This window comes from Vulpes lagopus, chromosome 10 (assembly GCF_018345385.1).
Source record: "Vulpes lagopus strain Blue_001 chromosome 10, ASM1834538v1, whole genome shotgun sequence".
Classification (NCBI taxonomy): Eukaryota; Metazoa; Chordata; class Mammalia; order Carnivora; family Canidae; genus Vulpes; species Vulpes lagopus.
Genome location: NC_054833.1, coordinates 73936207 through 73954343, shown reverse-complemented (window position 1 = coordinate 73954343; position 18137 = coordinate 73936207). Strand labels below are relative to the sequence as shown.

The following is an 18137-nucleotide window of genomic DNA, read 5'->3' as shown; positions in this document are numbered from 1 at the left end:
CCCATTTCTACTGTTTAGAGCCTACCGAGGCCTGCTTTTAACCTGAATTTTAAACTGTTTAAATAGTCTCCTGCCTGGCCTCCTAAGTTTGTCTGTCTTCCTTCAATTTTCCTAAAACAAATTAATAATGGCTACATACTACTTTGACCTGTGTCATTCAAATTTATCAAAAGTGTGTTACAGCTTGAGAATACTGAAAACATATCCTTACAATTCTAAAGTTATAAGATGAAATGGCTTTATATAAGTATAAGCTTCTTTTAGAATCTTATTAGGGTTTTATCTTAAGTCTCATAATTTATCTTAAAATTGTATGTGAATTGTGTTTTTTACTCTATAAATCTTCATGTAAAAACAGTTATTTCCTCCCTAAATCTTCTAAAAAGTACTATTCCTGGAAGATATGTTATATTTATCTTGTGGACCTGTGTATCTTATATAGCAAAAATGTGTACCCCAATTTGAAGGGCATGAGCCTACAGAACAAAATCCAAATCTCTTCCAGATATTCAAGGATTTCTATAATCTAGTCCCAGATTACCTCTTTAACGATTTCTTGCCCAACACAAACCATTAGCTCTTATCAAAACTATCTACTTTTAAACATCCCCTATATACTTTCCTAATGCCATTCCATTTGTCTAGAATGCCTCTATATACCTTTCTGCTTGGCTAAGTCCTATTTATACTTCAAGATACAGATGATCTCACTTTCTCTACAAATATCCTAGTAAATGAGGGCTCTTCCCTCTAAAACCTTGTAGCATCACTGCCTGTACCCCTCAAAACTGGTAGGTGAAGAAAAAACAGTAAAGCACAAATAGTAAATCATTAATAGAAATAAAACTACTAAGGATGCCTGGATGGCTCAGCAGTTAAGCATGTGCCTTCGTCTCATGACCTGATTCTGGAGTCCCGGGATCGAGTCCCATATCGGGCTCCCTGCATGGAGCCTGCTTCTCTCTCTGCCTATGTCTCTGCCTCTCTCTCTCTGTCTCTCATGAATAAATAAATAAAACCTTAAAAAAAAACTACTAGAAATAAAAACCACAAGGGTATCAAAAAGATAGTCTATCTACTTGATTTTAGTAAATCACTACCAAATTTCTATACCAGTAGTTCAATCTGAACCAGTGTGAATTCTACTGAGAGCAGACACATCTCTTATTTTGGTGTTACCTATTTTTGTATAATCTGTTTATTCTCTGTTACTCTATTATCAGCATGTTCTTTTTTTTTATAATCAGCATGTTCTCATGCTTCTATCTTTTCTTCCTATAGTATAATTCCTAAAAATCAATTAGCTCATTCATTAATCAAAAATATGGCATTAACCAGTATTTACTGAGTTCCTACTATTTGCCTGCTTTATAAAACCTATTTAGAATGTGTATTGCTATATATTTCACTTTCTACTATAGGATAATCAAATTTCCTTGTGATTTTTCTAATCACTAACAACTGTAGCACTGTGTTTATTATGTCCTGCAAAGTGATCATCCAACACTATTTTGAAAATTAAAAACAAAATGACCAACGGTTGGTCCTCTTATCAAAGTCCAAAGTTTTCTCATGGCAAATCAACTAGGACAAAATTACTCAATTGGTTTGAAATGTTGAGTTCAAGGTCATGAAAGTAGGATTAACAATTTCCCACAGAATGTCTTTATAATATCAGGTTTCAGAGATATTTTAGAAACTATAAAATCAAGGATGCCATCTCAAACATAAAAACGTTTTCTAAATTTATTTCTTTAACCTGGGAACAACCATATGTCTAACAAAATGATTAGGTCTATCTGAAAGAGCAATAATCTACAACCTAAAAGAGGTAAGGCTGTAACTATTTATCTTCAAATATTGAGCAACTAAGCCTTAGTCCCACATCCCATATATGGGAATAGTGATAATCCTGCCAAATATATATCATAGAGTCCTCAAGTAAGATAAGGTATTTGAATGATTTTCTAAACTCTAAAATTCTAAGCAAGTGTATATATTTGCAAAAATTAGAGCTTGGGTATCACTCCACATTGCTTTAAGTAAGTAATCTGTACAAATTTTCCCTAACTGGAGATACTCTAATTCTCAGAATAAGAGAACAAAACTGCTCTCCTCATATTCTGCTATTGTTCCTGAAACTTGACTTCTTCCCTCAGAGTCTGAGATAACACTCCTCACATTGAAATGCAAGCACCTACCTAAAAACTCAGGAGTGTGGCTATGTTAAAATGTTAGCAAACAGAGCTCTCAACTCAAAAATTTTTGTAGTTAGGGGCACCTTGGTGGCTCAGTCATTTAGGCATCTACCTTTGGCCTCAGGTCATATCCCATGGTCCAATGTGGGGGAGACCCACATTGAGCCTCATACATCAGGCTCAGGCTCTGTGCTCAGCAGGGAGTCTGCTTCTCCCTTTCCCTCTGCCTGCCACTTCCCCTACTTGTGCTCTCGCGCTCTCTCTCTCTCTCTTTCTCTCTCTCTGTCAAATAAATAAATAAACTCTAAAAAAAAAAAATTGTCATTAAAATATAACTACGATCAATTAAGGTAGAATAAAAGCTACTATGATATATCTATGGCAAAACTGGAATGGCAAAGTATACAGCAATAACTCCAGACATTCATGAAAACTAAAAATAAATACAAAAACTAATACTCTCTAAAGCAGGGGGCTATAAACTTGAATGGGAAGAAAAATGCCCCTTAATTTTCACTAAAATTTTCACTTCCTTATTTTTTTTTTAAGATTTTGTTTATTTATTCATAGAGACACACAGAGAGAGAGAGAGAGAGAGAGAGAGAGAGAGAGAGAGAGAGGCAGAGACACAGGCTCCATACAGGAAGCCTGACATGGGACTCGATCCCAGGTCTCCAGGATTGCACCCCAGGCTGCAGGCAGCGCTAAACCGCTGCGCCACTGGGGCTGCCCACTTCCTTATATTTTGAATGTAGGAAACTAACCATACCAGTTATTAGTAAAACAGGAGAATTTGTCATTAATAGAAATCATACATACTTTTGCATCACAACTATTGCAGATATCTCAGAATATTGTCACATGCTTCTTACTGCTTAGAAAATATGGCAACTTTTACACCTGTGGCTAGATATTATTTAATTCATTAATAAAGAAACATGTAACTTTAATATCTTGATAATTATAATTTAATATAATTGATTTCCTTTGTTAGCCTATGTATTTTATTTTATGCATGTAAAAACATTATTCCAAAAAAGAGAACATAGGATTCACAAGACTATAAGGGTACCATGACAAAAAAATTTTAAGAACCCCAATTCCAAAGCACGATCTACCATAATACGATAACGTCATTCAAGAATCACGAATTATATGGGTCATAATATAAACAATATACATTTACTTTTGACTGGCCAATTTGTTTCTAGAAACAAAAGTTCAGGGGAAAAACTCAATCAGCACATAATAAGCTTATTAAACTACTCAAAAGAAAAACATAGTGAAGGATTGACAGGTGAAATGATATAATTACTTGGCTTTGTTTTAAAGTACTACAGGAAAAAAAAGGAACAGGTAATAGATGAAACAGTAGAGAGGGGCAACCGAGTTCTCTTTTCCATCTTGCAAGATAGCGGGTGAAAAAGGTGAGAAGCCGATACTAAGAAGAAACCTGAAGCCAAGAAGGCTGATGCTGGTGGCAAGGCAAAGGGTAACCTCAAGGCTAAAACGCCAAAGAAAGGGAAGCCCCACTGCAGCCAAAACCTTTCCTAGTCAAAGGAATTGGCAGATATTCCCGATGGGCTATGTATTCCAGGAAGGCCACGTACAAGAGGAAGTATTCAGCAGCTAAATCCAGGGTTGAAAAGAAAAAGAAGGTTCTTGCTACTGCTATAAAACCAGTTGGTGATGACAAGAATGGTGGTACCTGACTGGTTAAACTTCACAAAGTGCCTGGGTATTATCCTACTGAAAATGTGCCTCAAAAGCTGTTGAGCCATGGCAAAAAACCTTTCAGTCAGCATGTGAGAAAGCTGCGAGCTAGCATCATTCCTGGGACCACTTTGATCATCCTCACTGGGTGCCACAGAGGCAAGAGGGTGGTTTTCCTGAAGCAACTGAGCAGTGGCTTGCTACCTGACTGGACCTCTGGCCCTCAACCAAGTTCCTACGAGTAGAACACACCAGAAATTTGTCATTGCCACTCTCACCAAAATTGATATCAACAGTGTGAAAATCCCCAAACATCTCACTGACGCTTATCTCAAGAAGCAGCAGAAGCATAAATGAAGACACCAGGAAGGGGAGATCTTTGACACAGAGAAGGAGAAATATGAGATTACAGAGCAGCACAAGGTTGATCAGAAAGCTGTGGGCTCGCAAATTTTGCCAAAACTCAAAGCTGTTCCTCAGCTTCAGGGCTACCTCTGCTCTGGGTTTTCTCTCACAAATGGAGTTTACCCTCACAAATTGGTGTTCTAAATTTCTTACAAAGAATCTAATTAAAAAAAAAAATCTAATTAAACTGATCCACTAAAAAAAAAAAAAAGGGGGGGGGGCACCTGGCTGGCTCAGTCAGTGGAACATGCAACTCTTAAACTCAGTTATGAGTTCAAGTCCCACATTGGCATAGAAATTACTTAATAATAAAACAATTTATGTTAACTAACTAGAATTTTTTTTAAAAACTTGAAAAGGAAAGAAAGAATGACAGTGGAGGATAAATGTACTGTTCTATCTACTTTTGTATATGTTTGTAATTTTCCATTATAAAAAGTTTAATAAGACTACATTTAGATTAGTAAACCTACAAGTTTACTAAGGATTATTAAGAGATGTGTGAGGCATAGTCCTAACTGCTAACCAAGGTCCAGATCAAAACAAATGGCATCTTTTCATTTTGTTTCTTAACTGTTACAGGTCTAAACCACTGCATTCATTCTTATGCTTAGTAACAGTATTTGCTAGATAATATCTTTCTAAAAATTGGAAGAAAAACAAAGAAATGAAAGTTCTGGGGCACTGGGTGGCTCAGTTGATGAAACGCCTGCCTTTGGCTCAGGTCACGATCCCAGAGTCCTGGACTCGATCCCTGCATAGGGTTCTAGTTCAGCAGAGAGCCCTCTCCCTCTGCCCCTCCCCATGCTCGCTCTCTCTCATTCTTGCTCACAGTGTCTCTCTCAAATAAATAAAATCTTTAAAATTAAAAAAGAATGTTCTCGGGATCCCTGGGTGGTGCAGCGGTTTAGCGCCTGCTTTTGGCCCAGGGCGCGATCCTGGAGACCCAGGATCGAATCCCACGTCAGGCTCCCGGTGCATGGAGCCTGCTTCTCCCTCTGCCTGTGTCTCTGCCTCTCTCTCTCTCTCTGTGTGACTATCATAAATAAATAAATAAATTTTAAAAAAAATAAAATAAAAAAGAAAGTTCAGAGGTGGCTACAACTAAAGCTACTTTGGGAAAGAGGCCAGCTATAACAATCTCACTAAGAATAGCATGATGTGTGACATAGTTCTTAGAAACTAAACAGACAGCGTTTACTCAATTAGATATACTTTGATCTTTATAACTCAAATGCAACAGTGAAGTCAAGTACAAAGGTGAGACATGAGTAATACTACACACAAACCAGTATCTAACTTTCAGATGGTTTCAGATACTCAATTAAAAAACAAAAATTCTTCCCCACTGGTATTATTTGGTTATCTTAATATAACAATTGCACTAGTTGGGTCGCTTTGATGCCTCAGTCGTTTAAGTGTCTGCCTTCAGCTCAGGTCATGATCCCAGGGTTCTGGCACTGAGCCCCACATCAGGCTCCCTGCTCAGCGAGGAGCCTGTTATTCTCCCCCTCTGGCCCTGCTCAAGTTTTTTTTTTTTCCTCTCTCTCTCGGAAATAAATAAAATCTTAAAAAAAAAAAAAAAAAGAATTACACTAGTATTTTTTCTATGATACTCTGATAGTATATGTACTTCCTTGATAAAGCAAGCATTTGATGTAAATAATCTTCATTTGTTTGGCACAATAGGAAATGCATGACATTAGCTAGAAACTACGTATATTTGTGTACCCTCATTCACCCCTATACAGGATTTGAAACAACCAGGTTCCTCCTGAATTAACATACTACAAGAATAAGTGAAGAATCAATGGGGGGTGGCAGGGGGAGTTATTTAAATACAAAAATCTCTAATTTTAGGCACAGCTTAATAATAGATTTTTTTAAAAATATCTTTGAGAAATCACATTGTTGTGATCAAAGTGCTTCTTTACAAGCCTATTTTTTAAATATAAAAAATAACAAATTAAGCTAAAATATATATATTTTTTACATGTATAGCCTTTTAGACAGCTTTTCCTACACTGTCTCATAATAATCATAAAAACTGGGAGGCAAAGGTGTTAGTAATAGGAAATCTGTCATTTTCAGAATATAGTTCTTTTTAACCTATTTTCTCATGTCAACCAAATGTTTGCTTCAATTAATCCATTCATCCTCCCTCTATTCAGACAATAATATTTTAAAATCCTTTTTACACTATGAAACCCTTTAAAATACACTCAAGTTTTGTACTAAAAATAAATAAAATGTGCAAAATTTTTCTTAAAACTTAAATTAAAAATGCTTAAATTTCTGGGTTTTTTTTTTTTTTCAGTTCCAAAGTGACCTCTCTGGAATGTCAGCTAATCATACTGGTTCTTTTTTTTTTTTTTTTTAAAGATTTTATTTATTTATTTATTCATAGAGACACGAGAGAGAGGCAGAGACACAGGCAAAGGGAGAAGCAGGCTCCATGCAGGGAGCCTAATGTGGGACTTGATCCCAGGTCTCCAGGATCACACCCTGGCTGCAGGCAACACTAAACCGCTGAGCCCCCAGGGCTGCCCTCATACTGGTTCTATACAGGTTGCTACACAGTTAATGAGGTAATGGTGGTATATAAACTAAAAGGAGTCCTAGTGTCCACTTTATTATTTTTTTATTATTATTCACTGGGAAAATGTACATATATAAATTTGTATAATGACACTAATGTGTATTACCTGAAATTACAGATTACCGCTACACATTCCTTAAAAGGTTAAAAAGAATTAAAACTGAGCCAGAAGAATATTGTGATCCAGCAACAATTTAGTCAGCAAATATAAATGGAAACTTATGCAAATATTTTATCATATCTGCATGTTAGCTGATATCTGATGATGCTTCATACAATCTCCTTTTGTCATTCTAAAATTGTTTACTAAATTTTCTAGATATGATAAAGGCTTTTTTTTAACAAACTATAAGTTCCCAAAAATATTAGCTATCCATGAGATTAAAATTCTTTAACATTTTTAAGGAGAATAATAAATCTATGTGATTTATTGTTCATGTTGCATGGGCATTGAAGGTTCAAATAATAATACAAAGCGAGCTACCACTAACTTTGATAACTTCCCTTTTAAAATCATTCTCTTATCTAATTGTATCCCCAAAAGCCCAGAATCCTTATGCTTTAAGGATTATGCTCCTTAAGCATAATGTAACCTAATAAAGCCAATGATAATAATGACTCAGCTTCTATTGAATATTTAGTATGTATCAGGCACTTTGCAAAAAGCTTTATATGTATTATCTTTTTTCATTCTCACAAATCTCTAAGACATAGGAACTTTTATTATCCCCATGTAAAAAGAGGAAAAAAACAGTCAATCTCCAGTTTTAGATAATTCCTAAAAATAAAATATGGTTGCAAAATATGGTGACATACCCAATTTTTCATAAAATATGCATAGAGTAATACCATTTCAAGTAATACAAAAACTATTCTTTATTTTTATAACCCAGAGATTGGTTTTTTAAAAAAGGCATACAATCACCTTTATAATCTTTCTTATTTAAAATGAAACTTTTTTGTCAAACAAGTAACAGGAAAAAAAACCCAACGAAGTACAGAAACCATAATTCTACTTCTATATTCTTCTGTACCTAACTTCTTTACTTCTATGAAGACACCCTTACAGTAGAAAATTATTAATCTCTTTCTTAAAATAATGTATCCTTCTTGATTCAAAAGCTTTCCCCTATTACTAACAGAGCACTATTAACATTTCTATGCTGTAAGAAACTTATCCAACTTGACATCCTATGTTACAATTTATCAATGTCTGTTAAAGAATTAAAGCATTTTACATAAGATTCTTAAAGGAAGTACATAAGATAAAAAAAAGATTATATAAAATTCAAACCTGAAACCAATTTTTTGATGAAAAAATATTAGAACCTAAAGTAGTATTTGTTTTCAATAAACATTTAATAGGAATAAACCTAATCTTAGTGATAGTTTAGCTGGTTCTACTATTCTCTGAGAATAAACAGCTCACTCATTAGAGAAGAACAGTTCTTTATACATTCATTGAATCATTTTTTGCCTACAATGCTACTTACACTAATAATACTCGGGATGAGTATCGACTCCTTAAATAAGAGAGTATTTAGATACACTCCAAGCTTAAGGAACTGAGATACATTAACGATCTCTCCAGATCCTTCTCAAGCTCATTAGCTACAAATTCATTCTTACACATGAAAAGTTTACTGCCAGAATAGGAAATAATTATAGTTTTTGGACAATCAATTATCCTTACCAATGCTAAACACTTCAAACGGTAAAACATTCAATCATAAAAACCAGAATCAAACACAAAATGACAAGTTACCTGAAAGAGCTATTAATATCTAATTTCCATAAAAACTCATACAGCAAAACTGTACTAATTTATAATTTATGAACTCCATTTAAATCTTTTGGTGTGTTAACTTTTCCATCTTCTCCAGGAGGAGTAATTGATACATTAAAACTGGATACCTACTTGAGAGAAAAATAGTATACCTCATTCAGTAAGATGTCTTCTCACTTGAGATAAACTCTCTACCTAACTCCCATTCAAGTCTAGATTTTCTATTCTGGCCTTTCATATACATATTATCCTAGGATGCCATTTCTATCAACTGTTATACCTAGCTCAACTATAGGCTGACTATGGCTACATACAACTATGGCTCAAGCCATAACCCTCCCGCTGACCTCACGGATCAATGTATTAACAACACTAACCATGATGGATGGACTGTTCCAGTCCCTTGCCCTGCACAAATATGAGGGTTAGAGGGCCCCCCAGACTGGCCCAGACACTTGGGGGGATGTAGTGGCCCATGTGGCCTCAGCCTTGTCCCCACCCACTGCCAAGTACAATGACCCCTTCCTCTGAAACATCAGTGTTCGCCTCCTCCCTGTCCCCAGCATGTGACTGGTCACTCCTGAGGGAGAAGCTCCCCACCCACAAGCTCTGCAATGTGCCCCTCATCCTGTGGGCAGGGTGGGGGTGGCCCACCCCTGCCCTGGCCGCCCCCCCCCCCCCCCCCCCGCCCCTGCTGTTGTTTGTGCTTTTGAAGAGTGTTAAATTATGGAAACCCCTCGGGGCCCTCCCTGTCCCCCAGGACCTCTTATTTATACTAAAGTTCCCTGTTTATAAAAAAAAAAAAAAGGATAAATAATGAGGTATATTTTGAGGCAAATAAAAAGGTAAATAAAGGGACACCTGGGTGGCTCAGTGGTTGAGTGTCTGCCTTTGGCTCAGGGCATGACCCCAGTCCCAGGATCGAGTCCCACATCGGGCTTCCTACATAGAGCCTGTTTCTCCCTCTGCCTATGTCTCTGCTTCTCTCTCTCTCTCTCTCTCTCTCTCTCTCATAAATAAACAAATAAAATCTTTAGGAAAAAAAAGTAAATAAAGGTGTTCTGCCTGCTTTAATTATCTAGCAATAAGAAATTTTAACGTTATTCATATTGTCAAAAACTATAAATGCCAGATATACTATTATCTCAAAGGATGAAGAACACAGAAAATAAAATAAGACCTTGGTCAAATCCAGATAAGTTTATCCCTTATTTATTTGTAACAAATAAAAGATAAATAAATGACAATACTGTCAGAATTATATAATTTATAAGATTCCTCTGACACTGAATAAATTGATTTAAATGAAATATTATAAAGCACTAAATAAATGTTATCATATCAGCACATCACATGAAAGTTCAGAACACCAAGGATTAAGAAAACAACTCAAAAAAGCCTTCAAAGGAAAAGATACCAACAAAGCATTAGCAATCAGAAATACATTGGACCACTTGGGGCATGTGGGTGGCTCAGTCAGTTAAGTGCTAAGCTCAGGTCATGATCTTAAGGTCCTGTGATCAAGCCCCATGTCGGGCTCCCTGATCAATGGAGTGTCTGCTTCTCCCTCTCTCTCTGCCCTTTACTCCCACTCATGCTTGCTCATTCTTTTTCTCCCTCAAGTAAATAAAATCTTAAAAAAAAGAAAAAAGTATATTGGACAACTCAAAAACATCACTTAAAGCAAGAAGATAGTTATGTCATGTTTTCAAAATCCTGACAGAAAATAATTTACAACTTAGAATATTGTATCTAGCAAAATTACTAATTCTGGAGTAAAGGTTAAAATAAACATTGTCAGACATGAAAGTATCAGAAAATGTACTCCCATACACCCTATTTCAGGAAGATACTGAAAGCTGTCAATAAAACGAGTAAAACAATAAAAATATATAGGAAATAAGGACCCCATGGCAAAAGAAATGTAAAGAGAATTTCCAGGATTATTGTAAAGAGGCTCCAAGACAACAACTTTACAGTAAACTTAGTAAGCCTAGGAATCTCCCTCTGCCACACTTACAATTTTGTTGCAAGGAAAACTAAGGAAGTTGCAAGGCAGGAAATGATTATCTGATGCATTTCACTGCATGATGAATTTCAGGGATAACACACAGAAAGGCAGGGAAACTAAATAATATAACTACTTCAGGAAAACTCAGTATTATATAAATCAAATGCAGAAATAAAATCCTAGTAATCTACATGGCTCCACTGCAAAAATAGTTACATAAGAATCACAAACAGTAAAAAAAAAAAAAAGAAAGAAAAATTAACACGATTTAATGAAAAACTGGGATATAAACATATGGAAGAGATGACAATCATATGGGTTTCTTTTTCTTGGATTTATGCAAGTCATGTATTTTTAGGAAGGAAATAAAGAGTTAAACTGTCATCTTCTAGAACAATAAATAAGTATTTAAAATGGAATAAGGATCAAGAAATAGTAGCATGAGTATGTTATTTAGAAAACAAGGAATAAAATACCAAAAGAGGGAGCAAAAAGAGTTACCAGTGACTGCTGAAAATTAGACATCAAGGTAGGGGAAGGCTGATAGGAATAAGATGAAGGACCTCTGTTTTTAATATTAAGCCGATGGTACTTATGTGAACTTTAACTGTATTCATACAATTCTTTTTAAAAACATAAATATGTAAATAACAAATATAAGTAGGAAAATGAAAAGACCACTCAAATCCCCTGATTTCTATTTTCTCTATCTCTGAAATAATCCAAGCAGAGGCAAGACAGATAAACACAAGTTAGGGATGCTCTAGATGAGATTTCTATACTAGATAATACTACAGTTCATAACCACAAAAAGGTTTCATACAAATACTGGATTATATAATCCCTTCTTTATTCCATGTGCTTGTAAGTACTTAAACATATAATTTATAGAAGAATAATTTCATAATACCTTTTTTCCTTTTAAATACATATTTTCTTTAGCCTAACTTCCAGAAATTCTGCTCACACTAAGTGTCAAATATATGCAGTGTCTTATGCTCTATACCCTCACAAGGCAAGCAGGTATGCTTATTACCTCACATTTTATTAATAAGAAAACTATCCAATAAACTAAGTAACTCATCCCAGGTCACCAAACAGAGCATAGTAGAGTCAGAAATCACACCCCTATCTCTGTGACTCTAAATCCTACTCTCCTACCATTATACAGTTCTGTATTTCTCAAATCAATGAATAAATGTTTATTGTGGGCTTTCTGTGTGCTAGCACACTATTCTAGATGCTAAAAATAAAGCAATAAAGGAAACGGACAAGTCCCTGCCCTTTACAGTAATTACATTCTAATGAAAAAAAAATCTGATCATGTAACTACATAATGTAATGCTAGATAATGATAAATATAAAGAAAGGTGAAGAAGTGGAAGAAAGTAGCAATGGATCTTTTTACCCAGGGTAATAAGAGTGAACCTCTCTAGGCAGTGATCTAAGCGGATGCATGTCTAAATAAGGAACCAAACCACACAAAGATCTGGGGGAAAACAGGCAAATAGAGGAACAAATGGAAAAGCCTTAGGGAGAATGGAATTTTGTTTGTTCAAGGATGAGTAAAAAGGTCACTGACGCTAAAGTAAAATAAGCCAAGCAGAGTAGGATATGAAGTTAGAGATAGGCAGGGCCAGATCATGTAGAGTCTTATAGATTATTATTTTAAAAAGCATTCTTTTTCTCCTTATGATGGAAGCCACTGAAGGGTTTTAGATGGAAGAATGAATGATCTGATTGAGAACATTTGAAAATCTCTCTGGCGATAATGCTGAGTATTGCTTTAGGCAGAGTTAAAGGAAGATGATCAACTTAAAAAGGTAGAGAAAAATCTGAGATCAGAAGCTGTTCAATATGCCAACCTTTAGCCCCACACAGCAACTAAACATTTGAAATGTGGCTCATCTGAGATTGAGATATGATTTAAGCGAAAAATGCATACCCCATGTTGAAGATTTTTTGGAGGAAAGAAAAACAGTAAAATATCTCAACAGTTTTTATAGTTATTACATGTTGAAATGATAATATTTCATATATAATGTTAAATAACATAATTAAAATTAAATTCACTTCTTTTTATTTTTTTTTAGTGTCAGAACTATAAAATTTTAAATTCCAAATGTAGTTCCCATTATAGTTCTATTTGACAGTGCTGATCTAGATACTGACTTGCCTAGAGTTTTAAAAGCGGAGAAGGTAAGGGATGCCTGGGTGGCTCAGTTGGTTAAAGATGTGACTGCAGCTTAAGTCATGATCTCAAAGTCATGGGACTAAGTCTCACTTGGAGCCCCTAGTCAAGCCCCTTGCTGAGCCCTGCATCACACTCCACATGGAGTCCCATTTTGAGCTCTGCACTCAGTGGGGAGTCTACTTCTTATTCTCTCCCTCTGGTCCTCTCCTTGCTGGTGTGCACATGCTCACTCTCTCTCTCTGAAATAAATAAATAAAACCCTAAAAAAAAAGTGGAGAAGGTAAGAATTATGGGATTTGGGACACATTTGAAAAGCAGAGCCTGAGATCCCTGGGTGGTGCAGCGGTTTGGCGCCTGCCTTTGGCCCAGGGCGTGATCCTGGAGACCCAGGATCGAATCCCACGTCGGGCTCCTGGTGCATGGAGCCTGCTTCTCCCTCTGCCTGTGTCTCTGCCTCTCTCTCTCTCTGTGTGTGTGACTATCATAAATAAATAAAAATTTTTAAAAAAATGAAAAGCAGAGCCTATAAAACTTTTGTGGAGTAAGAAAATGAGAGAAATCATTTTGATTCCAAAACTTCTTGCAAGACATGTCTCTAAAGGCAAGGGAAACAAAAGCAATAATGAAATATTAGGATTTCATCAAGATAAAAAGCTACACAGCAAAGGGAACAATCAACAAAACTAAACGGTGAACTACAGAATGGGAGAAGAGATCTCCAAATAACGTATCAGGAAAAGGGCTATTATCCAAGATCTATAAAGACCTCATCACACTCAATACCCAAAAACCAAACAATCCAGTCAAGAAATGGGCAGAAGACATGAACAGACATTTCTCCAAAAAATACCTACACATGGCCAAATAAGTACATGAAAAAATGTTCCACATCACTTGCCATCAGGGAAATACAAATCAAAACCACAATGAGATACCACCTCACACCAGTGAGAATGGTGAAAATTAACAAGACAGGAAACAACAAATGTTGGCGAGGATGTGGAAGAACTCTCTTGCAATGTTGGTGGGAATGCAAGCTGGTGCAGCCACTCTGGAAAACAGTACGAAGGTTCTTCAAGAAGTTAAAAATAGAGCAACCGTACAACCCAGCAGTTATACAACTGGGAATTTACCCTAAAGATACAGATGTAGTGAAATGACAGGACACCTGCACCCCAGTGTTCATAGCAGCAATGTCCACATAGCCAAATTGTGGAAGGAACCATGATGTCCTTCGACAGATAAATGGATGAATAAGATATAAAATGGAATATTACTCAGCCATCAGAAAGGATGAATACCTACCATTTACATTGACATGGATGGAACTGGAGGGTATTATGCTGAGTGAGATAAGTCAATTGGAGAAAGACAATTAACATATGGTTTCACTCATATGTGGAATGCAAGAAATAGTGAAAGGGACCATAAAGGAAAGGAGGAAAACTGAGTGGGGAAAAATTAGAGAGGAAGACAAACCATGAAAGACTGCTAACTCTGGTAAACAAACAACGGGTTGCAGAAGGGGCGGGATAGGGTAACTGGATGATGGGCATTAAGGAGCTCACACAATGAGATGAGCGCTGGATGCTACACTATATGTTGGCAAATTGAATTTAAATTTAAAAAAAGAGAAAGAGAGAAAAATAACATAGATTCCAAATTTTTTGGCCTTAGAAACTGAGTACCTTGGTGGTGAAATATGCTAGGATAGGGAAGTCTGGGCTAGAATGTTAGGCTGGGGAAATCTGAGATGCCTTACTGTCTATCCCAATGTTGAGTCATGGGCTAAGCATTCACAAATAACGGTGCTTCATTTATAAGGAGTATAAATAAATGAACCCTTAGAGTTATGGAGTGCTTAGCCTAGAAAACCTATGTAATAACCTGGTGTCAAGTATTCTGAGTAGTGGATCAATAAACATTGTTAATTAGTTGTTGGACCAAAGTGCAGCCATATAAATTTGGTTCCACTGGAATGCTAGATTCTGCTAATAAGAATATCTGAGGAAATAACAGTAATAGGAGTTCAAATGTTTTAATCTCACAGCCCACAATTCCAGGCTACCTCCACCACAGTGAAGGATACTTGACTTCTCCATCCCTTTATTCACTTTTAAAATGAAAGTAATATCTACTTCAAGCTATGAGTAATAAATAAGATAATGTATGTAAAGTAATTAATATTTGACCTGGCAAGTAGTACAAGTTTAATACATTATAGCTGTTACTAAAAATCATACAGTAAGAAATGGAATAAGCAACAAAGCTAGGAAAGATTTTTAGAAAGTTTCATTCTAGTTCTACTTTAATAATAGAATGTATAGTCTAGGGGCACGTGGGTGGTTCAGTGGTTGAGTGTCTGCCTTTGGCTCATGGTCATGATGCCAGGGTTCTGGGATTGAGTCCCGCATTGGGCTCCCTGAAGGGAGCCTGGTTCTCCTTCTGCCTGTGTCTCTGCATCTCTCTCTGTCTCTCTCATGAATAAATAAATAAAATCTTAAAAAAAAAAAGAATATATAGTAACCAATTTCAGAAACCTCCAAAATTAAAATGTGTTACCTGTAGGTAGTGTTTGGAACATAGACATCCCTGGCAGGAAACTCCAAAATTTCTCTGGTAGGTCTGACTCTACTGTCTGGATAAAGCTTCACTTGAAGCAGCTCTGGAGTTAGGCAATAATGGGGATTTTCAGGTGCAGGAGAAATATCTATCTTCAGCTGAGCTGCATATAAAAATATATTATAAAAACAATGTAAATATAAAAACTTCATGTAAAAATGTTCTTGGAAGGATTTAGATCCTATTTTTGCAAGAAGTCTGGAAAGAACTCAAAATTACTATCATCTCAGACCTTTAAATTATTTCTCCTACAAAGTCTCATATAAATTACTGATATTGACATAAAGTACATGTAAAATCATAAATGCCTACTGAATGAATCGGAAGAAGCAAAAGCAAACAACAACAACAACAACAAAACAACCAGATAAAGGGACCTAGCATAAAAAGCCAACATTTTGAAAGTTAAGTGATTTAAACTTTTTCACTCTGGAACAAAAAACAAAACAGTTTGACTCTGGAATGATTTGTTCTGATTATAATATGAATCTGTTTCTGAAATATTTACCATTCTATGTACATTTTCTTTCCCCTAGAAAATAATTTTTAGCCATGATATTATGCATCATTCTCATTTCGGTACTCAAATAATCAAAAGTATGGAATCTTGCATATAAACTGTTAAGACCATGAAAGTAGAATAATAAGATGAAGGAGACAAGCATTGTGCAAAGAAGACATCTGGGTCAGAGAAGTGAAAAAAGGATTACATAATTACCAACAATATGACATATTAGTGATGATAAGGGTTGTAATGATGTCTACTCAAAATTTGAAAATACCTGTAATAGGTCTTAGTCGCCGTAGAACAGAAGATGGCCTTCTCATATCAGCAAGAAATTTGTACAGATCTTCATCACTTAGGCGGTCTCCTTCCTAAGGAAAAAGTATTCAACAAAACAAATATAGTAGATTGAAAATAAGTGTATATTGCCTATTAATATTCCTACTCTCTTCTGTGAGTTTAGTCAGAATGAAAAGATTAATATAATTATGATTAAAAATAAATACGATTTCCTTCTTTTTATGCTTTCAAATTTTATTAAGAGCTATGATACTATTATCCATACTTTAATTTTGTACATTTACTTATAGCCCATTATTTATGTCTACAAGATATTACAGGATACTCTAAAATATAAGCAATCAATACAAATTAGAGGTAGATGAAAAGAAAACAGAAAAATAAGAATATAGACATAAAAGAAACATGTATATAGGGACACCTGAGTGGCTCAGCGGTTGAGCTTCTGACTTCAGCTCAGGGCGTGATCCCAGGGTCCCGGGATCAAGTCCCACATCGGGCTCCCTACAAGGAGCCTGCTTCTCACTCTCCCTGTGTCTCTGCCTCTTTCCCTCTCTGTGTCTCTCATGAGTATATAAATAAAATCTTTAAAAATATATATATAATACACATACATATATACACGACAGTCTTAAAAACTTGTTAGAGTTTTTGTCTTTTCAATTTTACATCACCAAACTTCTCAAATGTAAAATATACAGCATCAGCTAAATTTGAAAAAGAATAAGTAGCAAGAAAAATTACACTTTTTTTGCTGATTGCAAGTACTTTTTAAAAAAATTTTCATTTGAGTATAGTTAACACACAATGCTACATTAGTTTCAGGTGAACAACATAGCAATTTAAGGAGTTAGTACCTTATGCTATGATCACAAGTGTAGCTACCATCTATCACCATACAACACCATTACAGTATCATTGAGCATATTCCTAATGCTGTGCCTTTTATTCCCATGACTTCATTCCATAACTAGAAGCCTGTATCACCCACTCTTTTACATTTTGCCCATCCCCCCACCTTTTACCCCTCTGGCAACCATCAATTTGTTCTCTGTACTTACAAGTCTGATTCTGCTTTTTGTTCATTTACACATTTGTTTACAGAAACTACTCTTAAGGAAAAAAATAATTTTCCTGTTACTGGGCAGCCCTGGTGGCTCAGTGGTTTAGCGCCACCTTCAGCCCAGGGCATCATCCTGGAGACCCGGGATCGAGTCCCATGTCAGGCTCCTTGCATGGAGCCTGCTTCTCTCTCTGCCTGTGTCTCTGTTGCTCTCTCTCTCTGTGTCTCTCATTAATAAATAAATAAAATCTTTAATAAAGAAAAATTTTCCTGATACTAAGACCAGAAAGAAAATTGTGAAACAATTTTAATCAATGGGAAAAGAGACAAGCAAACAAACAAAAAAACCAAACCACACCTATTAATAGAAAATTTTTAACAATGTAATATTTTTTCCTACAATTAATATAAGTAAGAATTTTACTCTTTTATTTAAGAGTCAAGCTTTAGATTTTATTAATTCAAACCTCTGTACTTGACACCTTATTGGTTTTAATGCACAGTTCATATACTTCTTATTTTGTCTTAATGAACATGTTTAACATTACTTTATTATTGTGGGCCCACCTTAACCCATATCCCATTTGTTCACTATTACATTCTAAAACAGGGTACAGAATTGATCATTTTTTATCCCACTATTTAGAAAAGTATTAATTTCCAAGTGATTCAAGATTGTTGTTAATATTTTAATAAACAGTCTTGAGTTTTATTAAGTTATTATTAGTGAATTTCATTTTA

The 18137-nt window shown here is 35.5% G+C and overlaps 1 protein-coding gene and 1 pseudogene across 9 annotated transcripts in view; one reads left to right on the top strand and one right to left on the bottom strand.

The window, feature by feature from the left end:
- Nucleotides 1-18137, bottom strand: part of DOCK7 (dedicator of cytokinesis 7) — a 220919-nt gene that overhangs the window by 132496 nt on the left and 70286 nt on the right. For all 9 annotated transcript variants that reach the window (XM_041769969.1, XM_041769970.1, XM_041769971.1 and 6 more), the window contains exons 13-14: nt 16311-16404; nt 15469-15631 (exon numbers count right to left, since the gene is read on the bottom strand). In XM_041769969.1, the coding sequence (XP_041625903.1) occupies nt 15469-15631; nt 16311-16404 (257 nt within the window). The remainder of the gene's footprint in view (nt 1-15468; nt 15632-16310; nt 16405-18137) is intronic.
- LOC121499409 lies at nt 3289-4574 on the top strand (annotated as a pseudogene).